Source organism: Phaethon aethereus, assembly GCF_964289735.1.
Source record: "Phaethon aethereus genome assembly, chromosome: 12".
In the NCBI taxonomy this organism is placed as follows: domain Eukaryota; kingdom Metazoa; phylum Chordata; class Aves; order Phaethontiformes; family Phaethontidae; genus Phaethon; species Phaethon aethereus.
In genome coordinates, this window is record NC_138588.1 from 18365207 (window position 1) to 18390711 (window position 25505).

At 41.9% G+C, this 25505-nt stretch overlaps 1 protein-coding gene across 1 annotated transcript in view; it reads right to left on the reverse strand.

Annotated features, from left to right (window-relative positions):
- Positions 1 to 208: 208 nt before the first annotated feature.
- The window catches only part of RORA (RAR related orphan receptor A), a gene marked incomplete at its 5' end in the record, with an annotated part of 371080 nt that continues 345783 nt past the window's right edge, over positions 209 to 25505 (reverse strand). The window contains 9 exons of the mRNA XM_082005461.1: positions 209 to 841; positions 2149 to 2261; positions 3601 to 3711; positions 5121 to 5228; positions 5909 to 6041; positions 7271 to 7392; positions 10481 to 10876; positions 12502 to 12643; positions 20641 to 20726. Coding sequence (XP_081861587.1) covers positions 677 to 841; positions 2149 to 2261; positions 3601 to 3711; positions 5121 to 5228; positions 5909 to 6041; positions 7271 to 7392; positions 10481 to 10876; positions 12502 to 12643; positions 20641 to 20726 — 1376 coding nt within the window. The 3' untranslated portion in view covers positions 209 to 676. The remainder of the gene's footprint in view (positions 842 to 2148; positions 2262 to 3600; positions 3712 to 5120; positions 5229 to 5908; positions 6042 to 7270; positions 7393 to 10480; positions 10877 to 12501; positions 12644 to 20640; positions 20727 to 25505) is intronic.

The following is a 25505-nucleotide window of genomic DNA, read 5'->3' on the forward strand; positions in this document are numbered from 1 at the left end:
AATGAAAGTGCCTTATCAATTCAACAAGAAAAGCTATACCAGTAACTACATTTTATATTAATTAAAACAATATATAAACAATATCTCTTTTGCTATATATAGTCTTCATGCCCATTTACCCTGTAATATATTATAATGCTATTGTTGCTATTGCTATGGACCCTTTTCATGCCGTTCTGTCTACTGGCAAACAGTGGTAGGTGAGAAAAATCGTCCTTCATGAAACAATGAGCAAGTTGTGCAAACTGATGCTGAAATCTCTGCAATGCACACCAGTCGCCGATTACTAGATGGACTCTCTGTTCTGATCAACAAATTGATGGTTCTGTCAAAAGTCTGGGCAGTGAACTACAGGAGAAAACCTTCTGACATTAGTACCCTCAGTCTGTGTAAACAGAGGTCAAGGATTGAGAAGCTGAGACAGAAAAAGGGTCCATATTTGTAGGCATAATGGAAATCATATGCATGAGAAAAACAAGTTCAACTTTGTTTCATTGTTTCCCATCCTTCGCCTGACCCCGACCGCCAAGAGATGTGCAGTGTGTTGGCTCCCTAGGTCTGTGCAGGGCCATATAAAGTGTCTTGGTTTTCTTTCTTTTTTTTTTTTTTTTTCTTTTCCTTTCTTTTGTTTTAATGTTTGTACTTCGGACATTCTAGAAGTGCTTAGGTGATACGTTTACCCATCAATTTGCATCGCTGGCTCAAATTCTGAAGTGAACAATTCCTTGTAAAGTGGAGGAAAATGAAGTCGTACAATGTCTGGGTATATTGCTTTAAATGCCATAAGCTTTTCTGTATGTCGTCCACACAGTGCTCTTAAAGTAGACACTTTGCATATTAACTGTAAAAAAATGAACAGAAGTCATACAGTCATATATGGAACCAGGCCTCCCCATCTTGCTCTTAGGATTAAAACTCTCCCAAACACTTTTGAGTTCACTTCAGTGTTGTTTACCTTAATAATGACATTTCAGACCCATAGTCACGGATGTTTGTTATGTTAGATTAAAAAAAAAAAAAAAAAGCCTTTAAAAAGCTATTTAAATAACAGATTAATGCTATTTGTGAAATAATTTTTTCTTTAAGTTCCTAGGAAAATTTATCATTAGGTTTCCTCACTTGCCTACCAAGCACTGGATTGATACAGAAGTATCTCATGGCTGGATCATCAGTCATCCTCTTGGAAGAAGGCAGTCCTGACTACTTTTAAACCCACTGTGAATATTATGGAGGGAACTGGCAATGAAACAGGTTATGCTTTTTAAATTTATGCCAAATAATGTGAAAAGGAACAGGAAAATAGCACTAGGGTACTCCCTGAACTTGCTGAGTAAATTGCTTCTATCAAAGCACGTGAAATAAACTTTCTTCCAGGTATCCGAAGTATACGCTTGGAAAAGAATTAAATAGCTTGCACTTGAGACAAGGAAAATCTGCAAATCCTGGGCTGGACCATCCTGCTTCTATTACAGTTAATTCTGTGGCATGAAACTAAGCAGAAGCTTTCCATCTGTGCAGAGTTCTAAAGGGAACTACCTCTGTAAGGAAGTGCCTGTCCTTCCCCAGTTCTTCAGATGTACTCTTTTTTTTTTTTAACATCACATCACTTTTCCATTTTTTAAAAATTATGTGAAGATACTTTAGATTAGCATAATAGTATGCAGTATCTCTTTTCCCTAGGCATCAGTATTTGGAAGAACTGCTGAGAAAAACGCTGTGTAGGGAACCTCCCATGGAAGACTGAAAAATAAGGTTAGTATGGGTATTGCATCTTATAACTTAATTGTCATGCAGACAGAGGCTTCACAAGGATTAAAGTATGCATGTTGTAGAACTGAAACAGTATTCTGCGTGGCAGAAACACTGTGTAGGAGAAATAGGATAAAAACCTTCGTTGCTTTTTATGACATTCAACATCAGAATACTACTTTTCAGACCATTGTCAGCCTTGTTCCCTAATACATCATCATTTCACCTCTTCTAGTTTTTAGTAAATAGTTTCAGCTAAGCACCTCAATTTTGAACAAAGAATTACAGCTTTATAAATAACAAATTAACTGCATAAAAGCTTTTACACCATAATTAGGATACCGTTCATAAGAAAGCATACTTTCAGAGTGATGTGACATGGCAGAGTATGATTCTTACCTTTGTTAAAATTCCATCTTCTCGGTGGTTCTTCTGTAGGACATGCTGAAGTGCTAGCTGGATCTTCTGTTGGAGTTTTTCAATTTTTACTTTCTCCTGAAGCCATGAGCGATCTAAATATAAATGGAGTTAACACCTCTAGTGCTGCACACATCAATCACAGTGCACCAGGAAGTAGTGAGTCTGGTACAGATTCTCATCTTTCCTGTTTGCAGCCTTCCTTCCACTTCTTACATACTCTCATATAGAAAATGAATTTCAAAATTAATAGGTTTTGGAGTGTATTTATTATAAATAGTGCATTTAAAATTACTTTTATAAAGCCCTTAATTAGAAGAATGCAGCGTATCTGAGTAAGATTTATTAATCATTGCTAATGAGGTCTGTGAAATGCAGGGTATTTACAAAATGAAGCTAGCAACTTTTTAGTGGGAAGTGAGTAGATCACATAATGAACAAGTAGTTGGAGTGGATCTTCTTGCTAAGATCTACAGTGGCCTACAGAAAAATCGGAAGCAAATATTTAGCTATCAAAAAAAGAAAAAAAAGCTCCTAAACTTCCTAGCAGAAAAGTAATATTAGCTGCTATATCCCCTGTGTGGCAGAACTGTGGGATTTTGTGGCTCACATACTAAGACACAGGGCTAACATACTTCTGATCTGGCAAACGGCCTGAGAACGTAGTCATGATAGTCTCAGTAAACCCACTGTTGCTAACAGACCCTTCCACCACCACTCGAGAGTCCACTGTGCTGCAGTCTAAAACCAGAGCATTTATTTCCCTGGGTGTTATGCCAGACACAGACTGACTTTCTGCACTGCTATCTTGTTTCGCCCGACCTAGTAAGCCTTCCCAGAACCTGGAGTACAGTGCCTATCTACTTGAGATTATTAAGTTATTTTAGTCATGGCTATGGTAGACCCAGGCTGACTCTTGGGGTGAGACTTGTATGTCTGGCAGCACAATTCTCAGTGTACTCAGTTTCACAACGGGGACAGAGACCTCGGTACCTTTGTAGACGCTAAAACGGCAACCTCACTTAACAGACCTGAAAGCATTCTGTCATGTGCTTGAGATGATTCTGCTACAGCTGCAAGCTCATAGACCCTGAAAGCTGACTATGTAAATTCAGGAGCTACCTTCTGCCTGTCTCACCTAGATTCATCCAGTCGTCTCACACACATTTAAGCTTCTGCAAAGAAGCTGGAGTCCTCAGTGAGGTGAAAGTTTGGAAAACAAGGGCTTAGGTTAGGATTTCTAACTTAACAAATTTATTCCTCAATTCATAGTTTTAATGAGTTTATTAAAATAAAAGTTTTTGTCAAGAAGACGACACTCGAAAAGATGGCGACATTTCACACTGTCCAATAGTCTTAACATTAGCATTAAAGAGACTTCAAAATAAAAACAACCTCTACCAAATAAATCTAGAGAAAACCTTTATCTCTTACCTGCTGACATTAAAACAAACGCAGAAAACAAAGCTATCTCGTCTTCTGTCAGGTGCATAGAACATAAACTTTTTCCAAATTCAAACACAAAACTAATGAAGTCTTCGCAACCTGCCAAAAAGAAGGTACAGCTCAAACCATGTTGTTTAAAAGTACTTCAGAGCTACAGTTGTTGAGTTACTCTGATGGAGGTGAAAAATGGATGTAAAATACTTCATAGGTGAACTGTCTTAAGGACTGTGGAGTGATGGTAGTGAGATCTTACCCACACTTGAGCTTATTACCCCATTCCCACAAGTGCCTAGCTCCCACACCTTGACAGCCAGTATTTTTAAGGTTTTGCACACCGTATCTCTTTCACATTTGGTTCTTTGGGGGTAAATATGGATAAAACCAAAGCCATTTGCAAGCTCAAAATTGGTTTAGCTTTGTTTCTGTTCTATATCGAACTTTCTCATGTCACTGCGGACTGGAGGTTCAAAATGTGTACTTGAAAAGTGCCGATTTTAAGATTATCGAGCGCACAGAAGGGGCGGGGGGGAAGAGAGGTGTACGAGGTACATGCAGGAGCAAGGGGAGAAGCCAAGGTCTGAAAGCTTTTCATGCGGAAAAGGAACTGTGTCTCCTTTCATCCATTCTCTTGCTCACGCAGGTGTAAGTCAGGTTACTGCTGCTGTCACACATGCTGTTATGCAGTTTGCGGAAATGGAGCCCCGCTTTGAAGGGGATTGCAACCTGATGGAAGAGGGCTCTCTGCAGATCTTGGCCCCAACCCAGCCTAAATTTCTGGATGTAGTTGGTAACAGATGAAAGTTATGTTTCATTGGAACCCACATCTGATACTGCATTCTGTGAATTGCTTGCACTCAGACCTTGTACCTTGAGGTGTTTTAGAAAGGCAGAGAATACTTCAGTGACTGTACGGCCTTCTCTGCTGCTGTATTTTCACTGCCCTCCACAATGGCTTACATCCCAAATCTAGACCCAGTGAAATGCATCTTTTGAAAATTAGCAAAAATATGCAGGAAAAAAATCCAAAATTATAAACGGTGGTTTAATTAAAAAAGATTTACAGTATTTTACCTGCAAATAACTGGGCTTTGCATATTCTAAAACACTATTAACATCTTCAAAGCAGTAACATCAGTCTATCCAAAATTAGCTTAAAATCCACTGCCTTTTCCAACAGGACATATAACATGTTACACTAGAGAAGAAATCTGGGCTTCTGTTCTGAGCAAGTGTGTCCAAACTGCTCCACCCTGATCCAAGTGTTGAATTTCAACACCAACAGTCCTTTGCTGCATAGCGTTAAGCTGTTTTAACTCCTGCAACCAGCTTGGCCTCAAACAGAGCCAGTACGACTGCTTACAGAATAAGCAGTTTGAGCTTTGGAACTCTTGCCTGAATACTATAGCCTGAATTTTTCAAAGTAGTTGTCCCCTTGCTTTTCCACCTTGTTATTTTTATTCTGGTTTTTGTTTGTTTGTTTGAAGGTACAACACTTGATGTTTCCTTACCTAAGGACTTGAAAACCTCTGGGCTAGCATACTTGCCATCAAAGTAGACTGTGTTGTTCTGGGAGTCAAAGGCACGGCACATTCTGATGAACACAACCTCTAAAGACCCTAAAACAGAAACAATGTACGTTTGACTATTTAAGTAGAGACTTCAGTTGCAAAGAGCAAGCGAGGCTTTAAAAATTTCCTATGCTCTGCATTCAGTATCAGTGGAGTAGGGTAGTAGGTTTCTGTGGTGTAACAGAGTGTAGTTGGATTTGCTAGTAGAATTAAAAGAATTCCCATGAAACCTTTTAGAAGTTTTTGCTAAAGCAAAATGCTAGTTAATGCTAATAAACTCTTAATAGTTTCGATTAATGAAGTCTCTGAAGTCAAAGCAGCTCATTTAGATTTATGTTCACGAAGCTTTGACAACTTTGTCTAGTATTTGTAAACTGTGTTACTTCTACAACATCTTGCATCGAATGATCTGGTTTTTTACCTTGAAATATGTTATTCACTGTTAGTAAGCGAAAATAAAAAATCTGAGTCCAACTTTTCCATCTCATTGCTCCCTTTGTTCATAATGGAAAAATGTCATACGTATGCTTGAACTCATTCTATCCAGAGTAACTAAGAAGGCGTATTACTTCAAACGAACACACAGACAATTTTTAAGGTCTCTCCCTTGTATTATTTCAAGGATCATCGTACAATATATGTATCTATGCGTATACAACCACTGTATACAGGTAACACCTTCCTCAGTCAAAACTAATAGAAGCAGACCTTAAAACTGACCCACATACCTGCTTTTAAAAGCACAATTTGATCGTTTTGACACAGTTCCATAAAGCCATCAATGCGTTTGGCAAATTCCACTACGTACTGTATAGCTTCTGTTATTTTGACTGCACATAACTGCCACATTACCTCCCTTTGCTGTTTGAGAGAGAAGAAAAATCGAAAAATTAATAATAGAGGTCTGGAAAGCCCATTTTCATAAAGTAAAACTGAGCTGAAAAACAAAGCAGGGTGAATTCTCTCCAGCACTCCTGGCTACAGTCTGCTTATAAGACAAGGAGAATTAACCTCAAAGCCAAAGCGTTGTTTGTATGAGTGACAATGCAAACGCATTAAGACTTCTTCAGTGATGTCAGGAGAGATCCAAGTTGGAGTATTTTTATTTCAGAAGCCAAAAATGTCAAATATAATGGTTCTGGTCACTTCAGTGGGAATTTTATTTGCTGCATCAGAAGAAGATGCCAGTTTACACTAGCAGCGCATAATCACATTTTTCCTATCGACTTCTGTATTTTGTACTGAATGTAAATTAGCTAGCTAGCTCGTCTTCATAAGGGTACCTATGAAGATATACATACATGAAGATCATCTCGTTAACAATGTAAAGGCGGCATGCAAGTAGCGATTTTTTCATACGTTGATAATAATTCAGAATGAAATTGCCTGACGAGTGGAAAAAATTATATTCCTAAAAGTAAAATATTTTTTTCGGGAAAATAAAAAATATGGTGAAGGGCCAGTGTGCCTTAATAGTGCTTCCCAAGACAGTTTTCCTAGAGTAGCCATTTGGGAGCAGTTTGTGGATGGAAGGCACATTGGAAATGCAAACATCGACTAAATCTTACAGTACCCACTGGCGGTACGGCAGCACCGTGCTGCTGTTCTACAGGTAGAACCGAAACGCCGAGGGACAGCTGGAGAGTGAATCCCCGGCACCGAGGGCTGGGAACCGGACAGAGCTCTGTGTTTGTAAGCTCAAAACAAAACACACCACGGGACATTACAAAACTTGGTGGCTTCAACTTTCTCTGTTGTTGCTGATCCAAATTACAAGTGAAGGAAAGAAAATAACGTGCTGGTTAGGATTGGGAAAATTCCTCGTTTCCTATCCTTGTTTCTCAGTTACAGAGAGAGAGGTTTCAGGAGCACAGCTTTGCCTTCTCCTGTGCCTGTAGGAATCACAAATGCAAAGGCTATCCTAACCATCTGGCGGCTTTTGGTTCGAGTGTATTTTTTTTTTTGAAAACACACAAAAATACACATTCCTGACAGTAAACACCCAGCAGTGAAAAAGTGAATTTTGCAGCATGTTATGGAAATACCATGCTTTAAAAAACCGCATGCCGTCATTTGGCATGCTTTTATACCTTGTTCTGATAGTTCTCGATCTCTTCCTGCAGAAAAGTCTGCCACGTTATCTGCTGTAACTCCTCTCGCAAGTACTGGCACGTTTCCATGTGCGACTTGGAGATATTCTGCGCGAGATGCTCTGGAAGAGAAGAGCAGACGGCGGGCGGTGAGCGCGGCGAAGCTCTCCCCTCGGCCGCGAGCGCGCCGACGTGTCCGGTTGCGGCGGGGGCGGGGCGGGCGAGCCGTCAGAAAGCGCCGCTTGCCTCGGGCTCTCCCCGCGCGGCAGCCGGCGCCTCGCAAGCGCGCGCTCGCGGAGGGCCGCCGCCTCCGGCGCCGGGCGCAGCCGTTAGGGGGCGCCCCGCGCCCGCGCGCCCTCTCGCCCAGCGGGCGCGGGGTTTCCCGGCGGGGACGGGACGGGCCGAGGTGTGCCGCCCCGCCGGCGCGCGCTCGCCGGCAGCCAGCCGCTCCGGGGAGAAGCTGCTGGCGCGCCGCAGCGGCGGAAAGCCGGCGGGAGCGAGAGGCCCGCGAAGGCGAGGCGAGGCGCCGCTCCTCGGCGGGTCCCGGGCGCGCTCGCCCTCGGCACGTGCCGTAAGGGGCCTCCTGCCTCCGGTACGACGAAGGCAGCTTTGAAACCCGGGCCGCGGGTAGCGCCACAGACATAATCCCAGTGAGCGAGGGGCGACGGACCCCTCAAGTTAGGGTCCAGGAAGCTCCCTGGGGAGCGCCCTGCTGACCACGGGACGCTACGTATCACAGGGACCACCGACAAGGGAACACAACGGCACGGCCAGCCAGGCAGACGGTCTTCAAAAGCGTTTCCTACCGCAGAAGCTTTCTAATAAATACTGGTAGTGAGCACCCCGTTCTGTCAAGCAGGACGCCACCCCCTGAGGCTGCCTGTGAGGGAGAAGTTTCTTTTCTTTTCTACTGTCATATCATTAACAAAATACTAGGAAAGTACGCTTCTTATTAGAGAATCCAGGTAACCAACGCTAAAGACTCGAGGGTTCTTCTCCTCAGCTTTAGAGTAGTCGCTTAGTTAACCGCACAGGACCTGAAACTTCCATACAACGTTTTAATACCAAATAAACTGTTTTCTGCTGCTAGACCTACCTGGTTAAAAGACCCATAAGGCAGATTTACATTTATTAATAAAACTTGATCCCATAAACCTTTAGGAACATCTTCAAAAGCATGAATAGCATTGCAATTCCACTTCTACTTTGTCTCCCTCTTTTCTACCCTGACTCTTCACACACGTCTGTTCCCCTATTTTAGCACGCGGCAAGGAGAGGCCTGGTGACTTGCCTCACAATTCTGCAGTTGGTGCTTTGTCAGGTTAGGCCACCGAAAAGGAAAGCTCAACATGAACAAGAACGGTGGTCATGAACAAGACGCGGGTATTCTGAGGGACTTGAGCGTTGTGACACTTGCTTTGTTCAGTAACGACCAAACCCAACTCTTTCCAAATTGAACTGCTGTCCCAATCAGTCTGTTGAGTATCATGCTTACTGCATTAACAGGTTGATGTAAGATACTACCCAAAATGTCTTTAACATACAGCTGAGGTAAAATCAGCTTGTATGTGTTACCTGAGCGATCAGTAACGTAGAACATAAGATAGTTTATACTTTGGTTGGCATCATAGCTTTCATGTATGTCACAGCAAATTTTTTTTTCTTACAAGCGTGTACTTCAAACATTTGCTCTCAGTAGCAGCAACTGACAGCATTATACCTGAGCCCTTGCAGGATACGGAAGATGAAATATTACGTTATTCACAAACCTTGGCCTCCGTTCTGGACTGTATTTCAGCGCACACCTAAACGCTTTCCAAACTGAACCCTTAGTCTGGAAGACAAACATTCTTCAAACCTTGTTGGGTAACGTCAATGCTGGGCACCCAAATCATGCTCTGTAGGGTTTAAGTGCAAGCACTACGCAAATAAAGATAAGCAACAGGACAAGCTTATTTTAGGCCAGTGTTCCAAACTCAACACCTGGCCTAGGAAGGAAATGCCCTTTCTTTTTTCTGCAGGTTTAACGTAGATTTTTTTCATAACTCCCACGAGAATATTAACAACCATTTGATTGAGACAAAGCTGGTAGCACAGCCTTTATCCTAATTTTTTCTTCTCCTTTTCTCTCAGCTGTAACTGAAGTTACTTGAACTGAAGGCAGACACGGAATTTTGGCTGTCACAACAAATCGTATTACAGAAAACTACATTCTGCAACATAAGGACATTAAAAAGTAAGCCTTTTTGTCCCTTCCCCTCTGCAAAGTTTCTCAAAGGAACATAAACTAAAATAAAACAAGCAAAATTTCCTATCATATACTTGCCTCAAGTTAAAAAAAAGTTAGCAAAAAGAGAAATAACACCTGATTTTTCAAACTATTTTTAAGTTTTCAGAATGGAATCATTAGCCAAAAATGTTGCTTAAGCAAGCAAAATCACTGTTTTAAATACCTGACTGCTTATGTAAGTAACAGAACCTTAAAGCCACTTCTCAAACATCCTGTCGCAGTTTGCTTACAACAGTTCCCACAGCACGCTCTAACTCCAGTCTTGGATATTGACAAGTCATAGTTGTGGAATTCAGCCCAAGTGTAATCATTCAGGGAAGAGTTTAAAGCAAAGTGTGCTAATTAATGTGGTCATTATAAGGCTCTCGGGGAAATTATCAAAACTTGCTACATTCAAAAATTTTCTTAAGTATCTGGGGCCAGATTCGCTTCTACCAGTGGCAAGGAGAACTGCCCTCAGGTTAGGCTGGTGCTTTCGTTTCCTATTTCCCAGGTACAGGTAAAGGGCAGAAGAAAATCAGTCACATCACTTTTTGCTAGAAAGGAAGAGCATTGAGGTAATGAAAAAGAAGATAAAATATTCAAAAATAATCTGCAAATAAAGAAATACTCTGTCTGATTGCTCAGCACTGAAAAATGAGCTTGTTAATCAGTATTCAGAGGGTTCTATTACAGGGACTGAAAACAAAAGCAACACTGCTAGAGCTGATCAACCACAAGCTCCCAGGATTTTGAGTCCAGTTCCGTAAGGTGTTCCCCATGTACCCCAATGAGGGTATTGTGCGCTTCACAGAAGAATGCCCATACATGCTCACAGCTGTACTGAAGCAGCATTCTTACTATCAGCTGGCTAAACGTGTCACTTTAATCCAAAGGGTACTATTAAGACAATTACAATGGAAGCTTTTCTCTCTCATTACCTAATTCTGCCATGGACACAGTTGGAGAGGTCTCCCCATTTGTAAAAGAACAATAAGGGAAGAAGCCCGATGCTGGTGTGTAGTCACATATTGGTTCTGGTTTGATTCCATTAATATCAAGACCCGACTGATCTGGAGAAGGCTGTATGTCTAAGTAGAAGCTGCTAACTGCAGAGTCTGCTTTGCTACCTTCAGGGGTATGCCCATCAATGTAATTACTGAGGTCATCATGTAGCTCTGTTAATCCATTGGTGGTGATATTGTATGTTGGTGTTAGTGGTTCTGCCTCTCCTGGTTGCTGCTGATGATCTCGCTGCTGCTGCTGCATTCGATGTTTCTGCACCTCCGCATACAGGCTGTCCCTCTGCTTTTTTGACATTCGACCAAACTTTACAGCTGAAATACAGACACATAATGTATTACATCTCCACAAATCCACTACTGCATGTTAATTGTCTTGGGTGTTTAAATGCTACGGGGAAGGACACGGTATAAAAGGCAAATCGGCAGGATGGGCAGACCTAACAATCACTTCTGTCAGTTACAGGTAACATAGCTGCAGCATCTACTCTTTAAAAGACCTTCTAAACATGCTACTTCAATGGACCATTAGAAGTCACTGTTTCAGCTTAATTAACTAACTTTCCACTTCTATACCGAAAAGACTTTTTCTTCCATGTCCACCGAAGTTGACAGGTGCAGCTCTTCAGCATTCAAATCCTACCTGGAAAAGCAGAAGCTAAAACAGAATATGCTGGCCTGACATAAACTGTCGAGTTCCTACTAGCAGTATATTCCTACTACAAAGTGAACCTAGAGTTCGATACAAACACGTGGGGTCTAGCTGAAAATTGAAAAGCAAGCTTTACTGCTCTTGGGACCGAAGCACTTGCTTCTCAGTGCTGCTTACTGTGACAAACAAAAATGTTCACCTGGTGAATTATTGTTAAAGCTGCATATGTTTGCCTGCGCATGCACGTGTGCATCTCTCTCCACAAAAGTATTACTACTTTGAGAAGTATTAATATTAAGCGTAAGCCAGAAGCAACTGGTTTGCAACATCCAGGCAATTCCTAAGAACACCGTATGTGATTTCTGGGACCTGTCTCAGCTGTAAAAGCCTCATCGGTTAGGAAGACGACTGCCACCTTGTACTCTTCTACAGGAAAGCAAACATTGGAGGGACTAGTCATTACACGAGCAACCATTTCATGCCCAATACAAAAATTAAGACAACGTAATTCAAGAAGTAAATGTAATCTGAACACAATCTCCTTAATTGGGCCTCATGTACATAGTGTAACGCGTAGGTATGTGTAGAACACTTAGCGTTGCTGTCACTGTGGCAGGGGAAAAGACTGAGTCACATCTTCAAATTGGGTAAGCGACAGCAGCTTCATTGCATCGATGAGGGAAGGTGTGCAGGTATCAGCTGCAAATCCAGTTCTGAGTTACATAACCTTCCATTTTACAGAGGTGGGTTTCTGTCATGCCACTAAGTGTAATTTTGAGCTCAATACTAACAGCGCTGGAACATGTTTTCTTCAGAATGCTACCGTTGAAAAAACACTGTGCTATTTTCTCTTTGCATTTTTTCCATTATTCATTACACACACATTTAAACTTCTTTATATATTGTGAAAGAGTTCAGAACTGTACCAATAGGGCAACTGGAGCTTTACTTGCAAGTATAGTATGTCACTTCAATTGGAATGAACACACAGAGAAAGTATTAACTTTTACTTAGACTAAAAACTGCATCTCAAGAAGGAACCAGAGGCAAAGCTCCTAACTGGGAACTATAATAGGCAAGTGGGGGGGGGTGGGAATATCCATGAACTTCATATCTGCCCTGATTTATAGATATTTATGTGACTATATAGCAACATCTAAAACAAACTCAACTACCTCAGCTATCAGCCTGATGCACAATTAAAGTTCTACATTGTTTTAGCTGAACACACAGTATACTAAACATTATTTTACTTTCTGCAATTAAGCTACGCGTTAGCAGAGCTTACCATCTCGAGACATCCCCACAGCAAGGCATTTCTGTAATCGACAGTGTTGGCAGCGGTTTCTACTAGTTCGGTCAATCAAACAGTTCTTCTGACGAGGACAGGAGTAGGTAGCATTGCTTTGCTGACTCCTTCTGAAAAAGCCCTGTAATAGAATTGCAAAACACAAGTCAAGAAGCTGTTAACTGATAGAGCAAGTACAGACTCTGAGGGGTAGCATACTGAAGAGAAAATGAAGTTCAAGTGCACTACAGTCAACTAAAGGAAGTTAAGAGAGTGGGTTTTTTCCCCCTCTCTGAGGAACAAACAAAACCCAGTAGCTAGTAGAAAACAGTTCATAACGAAGTGTTATGACAAATAAAGGAATCACATTTTTTCACTGATTTTACAGATCCCGTATTACATACGGTACACCAGTTCTTTCCAAATTAGATAAAACTAATTATAGACCTAGATTGCCTATCTTTCCTGGGTCAGCATGGATCTCCAAAATAGGGAGGATTCAAAAGCTGCTACCCTGCTCTGCTCTTCGGAGGTGACAGTGGCAGGCTCTGATGTTCAGCCTCACCCATGTACATATGTGTCCTAAAAATACAGAACATGATACTGAGCAGTTCCTTCTACAAAGAACAATTTTAAAAAATGTTTTCTCTTTATTAGTTCGATGCTGACAACCAAAGTTTTGTTCAACTTCGCACAGGGTTTAGATTTTTAAGGAGGGGGGAAGCCAAAACAGTTTTTACGTATTCTCTCTTTTCCCGAGTCAGCTGTAGTAAGTAGGCCCACCTCCGAAGAAAGTTTGCGCTGGAAGGTTATGCATTAGTTACAACCGAGTTCTCGCCATCAGAACGGCGCGTGTTATTAGCCAGCGTGCCAGCTCTTTGCTTTGACATTCATCTCATCTTTTTGCCACAGACTGTCCAAACATAAGCGGGTGTGTGTGTAATACCTACTTCACAAGGATTCTGCGAAGATGTAGTCATTCTAAAGAGGCATTTGCCTGAGATCAGTGAGCACAGTATTTTAGTTTTATGTTGCCACATAATGGATTAATTAACAGCACCGCAAAGAAAATACTTCCTCAGAGAGGCTGGGCACCTTTTAATTAAAGCTGGACTTTTACCAATTTTTTATTTATTCGAAGGCCACTTTCTGGCGTCCCTTGGCACATGCCCACGCTGTCCAGACACTTGGTGAAACAACAGGAAGGAGTTCTCCGTGACAAGTAAGAGATGTGCTAGCAAATTTCCTGCAGCCAGAAACATGACAAAACACTGAGAGGAAGACCCCCGCTCCATCTTACGAGGAAGGCACCAGTCTTCATCAACTATGCCCCTTGTATTAAAGCTTTAACAGGGAAACATGGAATATAAAAAAGTGAGGGAACTGAAGATGCCTGTCTTTAATCCTGTTTTCCAGTACATCGTTTCTCACCCATTTATTCTGGTCCTTGTTTCTATGTGATTGAACTTTCAACTGTTTTTTAATGTTTGTCAATAGCGAGATGATCGTCACCGAGACTGAAAGTATTGCACATATTGAGCACTGATCGAGCGCATTTCACCCTAAAGAAAAGCTGAAACGCCGTGGAAATTTCTACCATTCCAACATAGTGACCGATCCCTCTGGAGGAACCAACTCCTAGGTAAGTAGATCGCTTCACTGCCAGTTCTGTTAGCACCCTTGCTGGAGCCTGTCGCTCCAGTGCGAGTACACGAGCAAGTGCAATGCTATCCACTAGAAAAACAGGATTAGGTACCGACCTGACCAGTGACTTACCGATCACGGTTCTGCATCTCCGCAGTACCAGTCCCTCAAAATTTGAGTCCTCTGAACACTTTAACAGTTGCACTGAATGACATGCTCACATATGAACTGTGCGACATCTTCTGCCACCACTGAGACCCTGAAAGTCAGCTTAATCAATATGTAAAATGAACCTGGCCCAATAACCTCAAAGATCTAGAAGTTTTCCTTCAGCCGAGATGTATATAGAAACTGTATTGCCAGTTTGGCACATTTCTCTTTATTAAGAATAGTCTTGTCAAGCTGAGGATTATTTTTAGTATTATAATGGAGAAAACTCTGGGCTTTTTGCTTTTCCAGATTTTCCCTAGACGAGACACAGCTGCTCAATACATTTTAGCGTACAATATATCAGCTACGTTAGAGCTTGAAGCTAAATTTTCAATAGAGCAGAACCGCCTGAAACCAGGGCCTTTAAAAAGCACTTGCGCTTTACAAACCAGAGATGTAGTAGAGTGCTTTTAAAAACAAACCCTACAACGTTATTGTGGGCACATTGAAAACATCAGCAGTAGCTAAAGCAACCCTCCCCGCCTTACCTCAAACTTCAGAAATGAATCTAATCTGGACAAATGAAACTTGTCCAGAGCTCAGAAATACACGTATCTGAGATTTGGGATTGGATTGACAATGAAGTTAAACTGAGGGTTTTTTACTCTGAAGTTTTTTTTATATATAGTTCTTCTATATTGTTGTCATTTATTTGTGAGTTTTCTAACCTTTCGGTGGTCCTTGGGCTCTCGTATCATTCTAAGGCATGCGGGGAAGCGCCTATTATGGGGGCCTTCTGTAAGTAAATCTTAGGTTGTTTTTTCTCCCCCCTTTATTAGAAGAAGAGGAGGAGAGACGCTATATTCTGTTGTTCTATTTCCTCGCTTTTGCCAGAGGCACAGAGCTAACTATAATTTTTCCACCAGGAAGGAGGAGGTGGATGCATGCATGGTACACGTGTATACGTTCAAGCATTATGCAAACCAGCCCAGGCCACATGCTTTTAAATTGCATCCACGTTCACAACCCTTATTTCACATTCAGACTATTGCCTAATGGGTCACAGGCAGAGTGGACCCCTGTTGATCAAATACACAAACGAAACTACCGCTGCACTAAAACCCGTCACTGTGTTACACCGCTCCGACCGCCAGCACAGGCTGAACCAAGGTCTCTGGCAGCGAGTGCATGGAGCCCTGCCTCCTTCTGATGTCAGTGTAAAGATCCACCTGATTTTGGTGAAGCATCATTCAGCTTTGCATGTCTCCCTTTAGATGCATTAACGCGGTGCCAGAAGAAGAGCAGAGCAGATTACAAGCCATAGCTTCATCTCTGCATTTCAGGCTCCTATTTATATACAACACAATATATGGGTTTTCATATGCTGCCAAGAAATCAAGTTTGTGGAAAAAAAGGCGCAAGAACTTTTCATCTGCAAGTCAGTTTGAATAACAACTTGTTAAAAAGGAACTTTGAAATGTAAATAGCAGTTTTGGCAACGTCTATTAATAGTTTCAGTAACTCCACTGCTCAGCGGCTCGGTATTACAGGCGTTTGTGTCCAAGCTCGCTCCTTAGCAGGGGAAAAGCCAGTTGTGCTTCCCTGATGTCCCAAAAGGCACAGCCCAGGCTCCCTCTCCGCTGCGGCACAGGCTGAAATGCTGATCTCATGTTTGGTCTTTTGACAAATTTCCATTTAATGAATTGATTCCTACAGTTCATTAACATACCCACTTCCACTTCTGTATACACATATGTCTTAATTAGCTGCTCATTGGTTGTTTAATTACAAGAAAACAGCTGACAGCTGCCTTGCTGCATCCTAATGGCAGACGTTTTGGAATGACTGTATGCAAGCCTGTGACAACAAAGGCTTATTCATAATCCCATGATTTATGGCTAATACTTAAAGACTTCCACGTATCATTAAGTTTTGCAATATTCTAAGCAATTAACAATTAGTTCGGGGGATGCAATTCTCTTACTGTTTTCTAAAGCAAACGATCACCAATTTTCTTTAAAGAAACATCAGAACAATACACTGTCATATGAAAGACAGGCAAACATTCAAATTCGATTTTTAACGTTTTTATGACAATGAGCACATATTTTCGTTGTAAAAGGAGGGAAGTGCTGCAACAATATTGTTTGATAAACTTAGTTAATGAAGTATTTGATAACAAATGTGTAGTGCCACTGAAAACAGAGAAAAAATGTTCAGTTTTACATATATAATAAAGACAGGAGTGAGATTGTGTTCTGTCAGGTTATACAAGGCTTCTGACCCGCCCTTTCCGTAACATGGCTCATCTCTCTTCTAACCTGTTTCGCTTGCAGTTGGCTGGGCAAAAAAATTAAAAAAAAACACCTTCAGAAGCACAAATTTGAGGTAAATGTTTGCGACACCAATATGACGCTCCACGTTCAATAGCGTAATGAAAAATTGCATGGATGGTTTTTTGAGACCAACTGTGTACATCAAGTAGAGAGAGGGATCACAATAATGCATTTGTGGGTCAGCTGGGCATGAACTGACGCTACTGACAGCAGAAGCAAGACACAGTTCGTTAACAAAAACTTCATTGCAAACTAAATGCTCTGCTATATCCTTTTGAAGCATTCAGGTATTTTCTGACAATGCTGAACTGGATTCAGCTTTCAGGTATGAGAAAAGAACATGGATGTGTACAAACCAGTCTCCTTTCTCAGCACGGCCCCTGATATAGAGCAAACAGTTGTTAATGGGTTCCCTCAACTAACAGCTGAGGAAGTGCTCCACAGAGATACTTTTTTTTTCAGTAGTGCAACTGCAACAGCAGTATTTCCAATCTTACACAGGAGAATAAACTTATTTCTGAGTCATGGTACAGTCTTTGTGTCATTCTTCATCCATGCTTCTGAGTAGAAGTCTTATATGATTAATCTTATCTTCCCTTTTCCCCCCAAAAAACCCTCTCTCAAGATTTATTTTATTTATAAGCCACAGGAGCCCTCCTAGATAAAGTATAAAACAGAGCATGGCTAAAAACTTATTTTTTTCACTAGGTGGGAAAAACAGGAGAGGGCGTTAGATTTTATTTTGTAAAGGCAGATTCAAGTTCAGCACAATAGGTTGATAGATTGGGAGTACTCAGTGATGTTTGTGCAAAACACAGCCGCTGACTTCATCAAAACAGCCAGTAACATCACAGCAAGGTAGGAAATGAAAACTTCTCAAGAAACACCAATTGGCTTCTTTATAAATCTTCAATTCTAGTTACATGAAACACAATATAACAACAAAAATCATTCAGAAAACTTTCAATTACCATGAAATGCAAGGGTCACAAACCTGCAGAAGCGTGACAGCATCAGCTCAATTTGACAACAGCTTGTCTGTGATTTCATACATGATATGAATTAAGATTGCAAAATAGGCCTTTGCAACTAAACCTTCACTTTAGGTTTTAAATGAATTGTATTTCTGGTGGTTATTAGTATTTCCACAGTAACACTTCCGTTAACATTACTATTAAGTAACATTAAAATTCACACTGAACTGGAGTGAAAACCAGTAAGAGCTGAAAACATCCCACTTTGCTGCTGCTATTGCTGCCTGTAGATCATTCTTGACAGGCCTGGCTTGAGAGGGCAGCCGCACATCTGCTCACTTCTGATGCCTAAGGCCCCGATCCTGCGGTCTGATGCACATGGATGGGTTTGGAGCACCTGTGCAGAACCTCACTGACTTCTCTGGGACTGTCTGTTGGTGCAGGACGTCAGCTCCAGGACTCGGAGCACAGGACTGGGAACTAGGTCTTTACAAAGGAAGGTTTAGCACAGCATGAAGAGCAGTGTAAGCGTGCTCAAACCTGCAGGGATCATAGCCACAGAAAAGCTGGGGGAAAAAACATACCGATACACACCTGGCTCATTTGGCAGAAGCCAAGCTATGCCAACTTTTTCACCAGCCAAAATAGTTCTGTTGGGTGAGACTTTGTTGACATTACTGTGGAAGAGCGTAGCACAAACAAAATCAGTCTGCTACAACAGAGCATTTTAAATACTGTCCAGGCCGTGATCAGTTAAACTCCTCCTGTGACTTGTGCCCGTTAGCACTCCCCTGTCCGTCACTACTTGCAGGTCATCTGGGCTCTGGCACTAAAGAAGAGCGAGCTTCAGACTTGGTTCCCTCCTGAAAGGGAAATAACTAAGTTGATATCCATTGGTTTTAGAATTCTGCCTGAAATTGTACGATTAGAAAACTTTATTCTGCTACTCCACGAGAAGGGGAAAATGCCTAACCTCATTCACTGGGCCACTGTCTTATTTATTCATGCACTCTGCTCTCAAGGTTCAAATGGGTTTCAGCATGCTGAGCATATACTCGCCTGCTTGCCTTCCCTTCTGCCTTTTCCCACTAGCTGAGCGTTCTGGTGGGTTCTCGGAAGCAGACCGAGGATTGCACAGAGCTCCCAGAGAACTCGATTTATACAGAGTTCAGAGGAAAACCATTTGTTCTAAAACGTGAGGAACTGCACACGCAGTTCTGACTGTCAGGCTAGCACCTGTCGTCCTGACTGCTGGAAGCACACAAAGGACTCCTCTCCTTATGAGGCACGTTTGCATTTATTCCCGGGGAAGTGCAGTCACTCTGACGGAGCAATGCTCGATGGGTACGTCTGTCGCTTACCCGCCCGCTACGCACTAACGTGACTGCGAGCACGGTGCGCTCTGTTGCTTCCTTCTGCATGCAGCAGCCCTGCTGCTTTTGGTGGGGGCTTTTCTCACGTACAGGACTGAGGAAGGCAAGGCCAAAGAACTGCGTGAAGATGAAGCAAAAGATAACAGGGCTCGCAACTCTGCTTTCCTTTGGCAGCCTCTTCCTGTTTGCAGCCAGCCATGCTGAGAAAAGCCTGTTTTCCGCGTAGACAAGCGTCACCATTACGCTAACCTCGGCCTGTTGACAATGATGTTCGTCGGGGATCTTGAGGCAGCCTCTCAGGTATACTGGTCCCAGACCAGTTAAGGATTAAAGAGGTCTCGGACCTTGAACATAACTTGATACTCTCTGACAAAACAGCTGTACAGCAGAATTCTCACTGCAAATGTCTGCCACTTCACACAGCTGAAATTTGATAAATGCTGCTCAACCACAAAGCTGAGAAAAGTAATCGCTTTACTATCAATGCTTTTTTAGTGCATTTCTTGCATTTTCCATAGCACAGCAGTTACAAAGGGCAGAAGGTGCTGTTTGTAGCATTCTAACCTTCCTAGATTTTTTTTTTCCCCCTTCCTTCTTACCCATACTTCCATGAGACTGAGAGATCATGTTAATGAAAGCACAAAGATCTTCCTTGAAAAAACACAAATCTCTAAAATGTGAAAGCAAGGAAGTTACTTTCTGAGGACGGGTGGTAGTATCGAGCAGGTCAGGAGAACAGACTAAAACCTGTCATAACTTCTTCACACCCGAAGTGTAGATTAACAGTGCAAAACGTATCAGCGAGGGATTGCAACACGCGCATAAATGAAGGCAGCAACAAGCTAGAGCACGGCCGTGCACACTGTGCCATTCCCAAGCTAGCGCTGTAACTCTGTACTAGTTGTAAAAAGGAGCCATTAGCTTCACAGCACTCTGGCCTACTGTTAGCCTTGTCTGATTTAATTCTTGGTTGTGAGAGACAAACTAAGCAAAATATAAATACTTCTAGTGTAATCCTTCTTCACTTCAGCTACTAGAGTTACTGAAGGTGCAAAACCAGGAAAAAATCCAAAGCCTAAACCTTACACAGCAATAGCTGCACTGCAAGGAATAGGCACTGCTTCCAGGAAGGCCTGAGTATGCTTAACACCAGTAGCATGTGCTATTTGTGCAACAACAGCTTCCATACCAAACAGAATAGATTTGTAACTGCAGCAGATTACAAACAAAAACTGAGAGTCAGAGAGCTCTCAGGTATTTCAACACAGCTTCCTAGCAATTTACAAAGCAAAAATGGAGAGAGAGAGTCAAGAAAGCCACAAACACCCTCTCAAGTGAATCCACAGAAGACATTCTTTGTGGTATGCTAGAAGTGGGTCATCTTTCTGCACCCCTTTGGCTTATTCACAGAAAGACAGTTTATGGCACAACTGCATGATTTTTGAAGCTTGTCCTGAAATGTGTGTGTGCATGTGACAAAACCGATCTATTTAAAAGACAAATAAAACCAGTACTTGAGAATCTCCAATTGATTTCATATTCTTTGAAACGGAATCCACCAATCCAATTTTGGTGCAGTGCTTGCTCTTTAAAAAAGGAAGGAAAATAATCACTATCAAAAGGCTAAATGCCTTTTTAAGATTTAGTATTTTGGAAGCTTACCTTGCAGCCTTCACATGTAATGACACCATAATGGATTCCTGATGATTTGTCTCCACAGATCTTGCATGGAATAATTTCAATTTGAGCTGCAACAGAAGCACACAACCAGTTAATTACATTTTCTTTTAAACACCTTATAAAAGCATTCCCTGATCAGCGTTTGTACAGTGAAAACTAATAACCTGCTAAACATTATACTGCATTAACTATTCATTGCTGAACTGCAAGGGTCCCCTAGAGCTTTGGACTAAATTATGGCTGCTCATTATATAATAGCTTTTGGGTTATTAAAATGGGTCATTTGAGAAGGTGTTTTAAGAACCCACAAGAAAGCCAGAATCAGCATTTCAAGGCCGAAAAGAACAGGAGAGTCCACATTTTGGCCAAAGAGCTAAGACGACGCTTGAAAGGTTTCTTCCAATCTTATTCCTGTGAGATCGTAAAAGGTAATTTTGAAGTTCATCCTGCCTGAAAACGAATGCACCCCCTTCACCAGAGGGGTCACCTCCATGCCATCCACTTCACACCACTGGCCAGTCCGGAAGAGAAGTAACAAGGTAAATAGCAACTGCAGTTCACACAAGAAATCCAAAATTCACATACCCGAATTGGAAGTGAATTATCAGTACGTATTTGTGTATTAGCCACCACAGAACAAACGAGGGAGAAAAATACAGCAGTATTCTTCTGGTCATCTTACAAAAAAACAGAGGTGTCGGTACAGTCTGGAAAATGTCATAGAGAGATGTGATATGAAAGCCCCGATTTTTTAAATTAAACTTCACACGTATAAAACATACCTACTGAATTCAGTTTAGTGTGTGACGACAGTCTCCGCGTGTTATCTCTATATCACAGCAGCTTCCCATCTGAATACACGGACTTAAGAAGGGACTTCTGTATGCTCAGGAATACCTCTGCAACTGCTTTTGGAGTATAGGGCTGCAGTAATTTCTGGATAAGCCCGTCCTGAGGCAGTGCTTTACAGTATCAAGACCCACAGTCCACGTTTTACTTGCATGTGCTTACACAAACACAGACCGTACGCATTAGGTAGATAACCCAAAAAATCCCAAGAAAGCACCTTCTCTTCCGCAGTGGTGTCTGGATCAGGCTGCATTAGTTTTCCTGAACCGGCTCAGTCCGAACAGGAGCACAAACACCACTCTTGCTGTGTCTCTAGCTGCGATATATGAAGTGCTGTTAATCTCCCGTGAGGAACAAGATGCTCCACTGTTTCAGAGAGCTTTTATTTCGTGAAGTTTATGGCTATCCAGACCGTGACAAGAAACAAAACCGCATCGAGTACTGCATTCACTTAACTTCAGTTGTGCTCTCAACAGTGCTTTCAAAAAAGCAATCCCTTACAGGATCAGGCCAAAACTGTAAGATAACTATAAACTAGAAGACCAGCAGACTTTTAGCACGGCACTGGCTGTGCTACAACTCCCCTTCAAAATATTCTCCAGATGACACCAAATGCAATGCTTGGAGCAGTTGAGTAGTACCTGCATAGTACCCATTTGCTCCCAGGAACCTAATGGCAGCTAAAATGCTCTGCTTGAGGAAAGCAGTGCCCAGCAGCTACAGGACTACATTGCTGTTTTCCCGACAGTTCTGTATCAGCAGCTTCCAAAATATTTTCATACTGCAGGACACCACTTGCATCTGCTTCCATCATAAGGATCCTTATGTTCTTGACCTTTAATCCCCCACCTTCCCTGCAGCAACAAAACGATAGGCTGAAATTAAAAGGTCCGTTTAGGACACTGAAGAAAGGAAACCCTTCTTCCCTGCAGTCCTACAAAAACTGTTTTAATTTCACTTTGCTCTCCACTAACACACTAAGCACAATGGAGCAGGAAGTGAACTAATAAAAGGGAAAAATAAAGTGTATGCCATTTTGTTAATGTGTTACATTAATTATTGCTAGTGTCTCACACGCTTACGAACAAAAAGCTGCTGGCAGGAAGGGTAGCATAGCCCCACTTCACGGCAACAACTTGCACAGACTGAAGTTGACAGAAGCTCCAAATTTGTATAACGTGCAGTTCAAATTCAGCAGCAATCCTGCGGGCAAATTCCGGAATACATCTACCGATCCCCCAGTTGTGCCTTTTCAATATATGATTATCTTTCTATTCTGCTACAGTGAGTCAGCAGCCTTCTCCAACTCCTTTGGCAGGCTAGTGACAACGCTTATCTCAACAGCTACATGGCAATGTATTTTTTACATTTCACTTTTATATACATAATTACTGCCTTATTTTGAGTAGGTACGATAAAATTGGATCTTGTTTATCTACAATCTCCAGCAGATTAGTTAAATCGCCCATGAAGCCTGTCCATGCAATCCCTATTTCTTAAGCAACAGGACATTTGCAGAGTGCTTCTGAAGGAATGTAACACGCCTTCAAAGCGACGGCCTAAAGCTAGGTTACTAATAGCCTAAAAGGTGCCATAATTAGTCCCAAATGCATTTTCCAGGGTGCTTTACTGTTAGAGAGAATCTCCACAGATTCACAGGCTCCAGCTCTGCCAGCATTTGCCAACCACTGTGTCTACGAGCAGCACTACCAAATCAGATACGTTTTTAGAATTCCAGATTTCCTCGAATTTACTACATCTTCAAGGTACTTAATTAAGCACGCAGCACTTAAAACTTCAGCTTATTGTTTCACTCTGAGATACAGGACAGTGGGAAGAAACTCAGAAGCATAAATCGCTCGGGACTGCCACAACCAATTGTATTACAAATTAATGCATGGAAAGACATCAGATCAACTACTGCTCCACGTGGCTGCCTTTGCAAATCAACTCACTGAAATGGAATCCCTGTCGCAAGTTCATACACTTTCCATACAGCATGAAAGGAGGTCGATACTTTAAACTTACTAAATGCAAATTGCCTGTGCCAAGATTATGCATTTTTCTTACGAGGGTGAAAATATTTTCCCCACTTTTAACTTTGACATGCAAATATGTACTTGCTAAAACCTTGTTCTTATGCAAACAAGGCAGGTGGGAAATATTTTTACATGTCAAGAATATGTTCCAACTTGGTTTCTCACATTCCCAGAGTTACTTAAAGCTTCCTACTGTGCTCACATTAATTGTACCTGTTCTGTGCTTACATATATTTATATGGTATATTTTCCAAGATTATATAAAATACTCTAATTCATGCTTTAGACTAGAATTAGCCTAAATTACAGTTTACAATTTCTGTCTCCTGGGGTGGTGCTCAGGCTGATTCTGGTTCATGCATGAGCAAATTATTTCTTAAATATGAATTGCAGAAAAAAAATAAACTCTTGTGGTTGCTTAGAAACCGCTACAGATACCCAGGTGACAGATGTAGTTTGTGTTCCCAGATTAAAGGCCTAAGAATCTTTCACACCCTGAAATAACACTGCTGCAGAATACTACCACGGGTGTCCTGTGCCAAAGGCAGCAATGAATGGGAACAAAAGCCCAAACAAACCACCAAGAGCAACAAATGCCAGCTCAAGCACAGAGATCCAACGCAAGCATCGAACCAGTTGCTCCAGAAACGGCTCCTGAGAGACGTGACCATCAAGGGCCGGAGGTAGGAATCGTTACAAACTGATGTCAAACACGGGGCAAACTCGTCTCCATAGGAAAGGGCATCTGACATCCACTAAGATCTCTCAGGATATGTGCCTTCAAATGTGGCTATTCCTATCACTGGAATGCCTGGTAATCTTCCTGCTGCCGTAACGTCCTATGATCTTCATTTTACAGGAGGAAAATAGAGTGCTGACTCTTTGCTTTGCTCAAAATCAGGCAGAACCGGAACTTGAGCCCAAGTTATCACAGAGGAAAAAAGCCTGTGTTTTTCTCCTGAACCCTACTTCTTCCTCCGTCCACTGTGTCTTCACTTGGCAATTGTCTGGAGTAGCTCAGGTAAGCTTAAATTACACGTTTGCCTCCACCTAGTTCCTAGTGAACATGCCTACCAGACAAGCAGAGAGAGCGCTAAACGACATCTTTCGTTGGCAACCAGCACAGAAGAATACGCCTTACTCCCTCCTACTCCAGACTTCACTTCTGTCCCCAAATCTGGAACAGTTTCACTGGGCTTGCCTGCCTTTTTCAAGCTCCCTCCCACAACCAACCCTTCTAGACAGCCTCTCCCTCTTTGTTAATTCCCACTGCTTTATTCCTTGTCCCGTTTGAGCAGTAGCGGAGGAAAGAAATCTAATTCTGCATCTGTAAGGAAATGCTCTGTACAAGCATATCATAATCTTTAGTTTCTTCCTTTCTAACTCCTTGGGCAGACTCCAATCAGGACAAGAACCTGTATAGCCAAGTAAAGCATGGGGCATCTTTCTCCCCAGTTCTGCCATTCAAGTGGAAACACATTGAGCTTCAACCCAGGAAAGCATACTGCCAGTCCGCCCTGAAGAAAACGTTTTTCAAAAGAAAACATTTTCCAAAGACAGAAGTTGTTTCCTCCCCATTAGTGTGTCTGAATGAAATGTTCGTTTCTAGTGCATTAATTGTCTTGGGGTAAAAAAAAGGATTTTCCCATTCCTCCTCCTGCTTACACACTTTTAAAAGTGTATTTTAAAATCATACATTCACACAGATCAGATCATGTTGTTTTTTCCAATTTGCAACAAGTTTCATAAACCTCAGCTTTGGTATCCTGGGAAGGGCTCTTCAATGGAAGCAAAAATTGGTCCCCATACCTGCCTCTTAGGTGTGATTCACCTAGCTGACCTGAGCTATCTTGAAGGTTGGGTAATAACCTGAAGTTTAGCTAATTACCTTAAGAAAGAGAGAGAATGAGAAAGCGAGAAGGAAAAAGGGAGAAGGGGCATGATTCATCTTATCCAAGA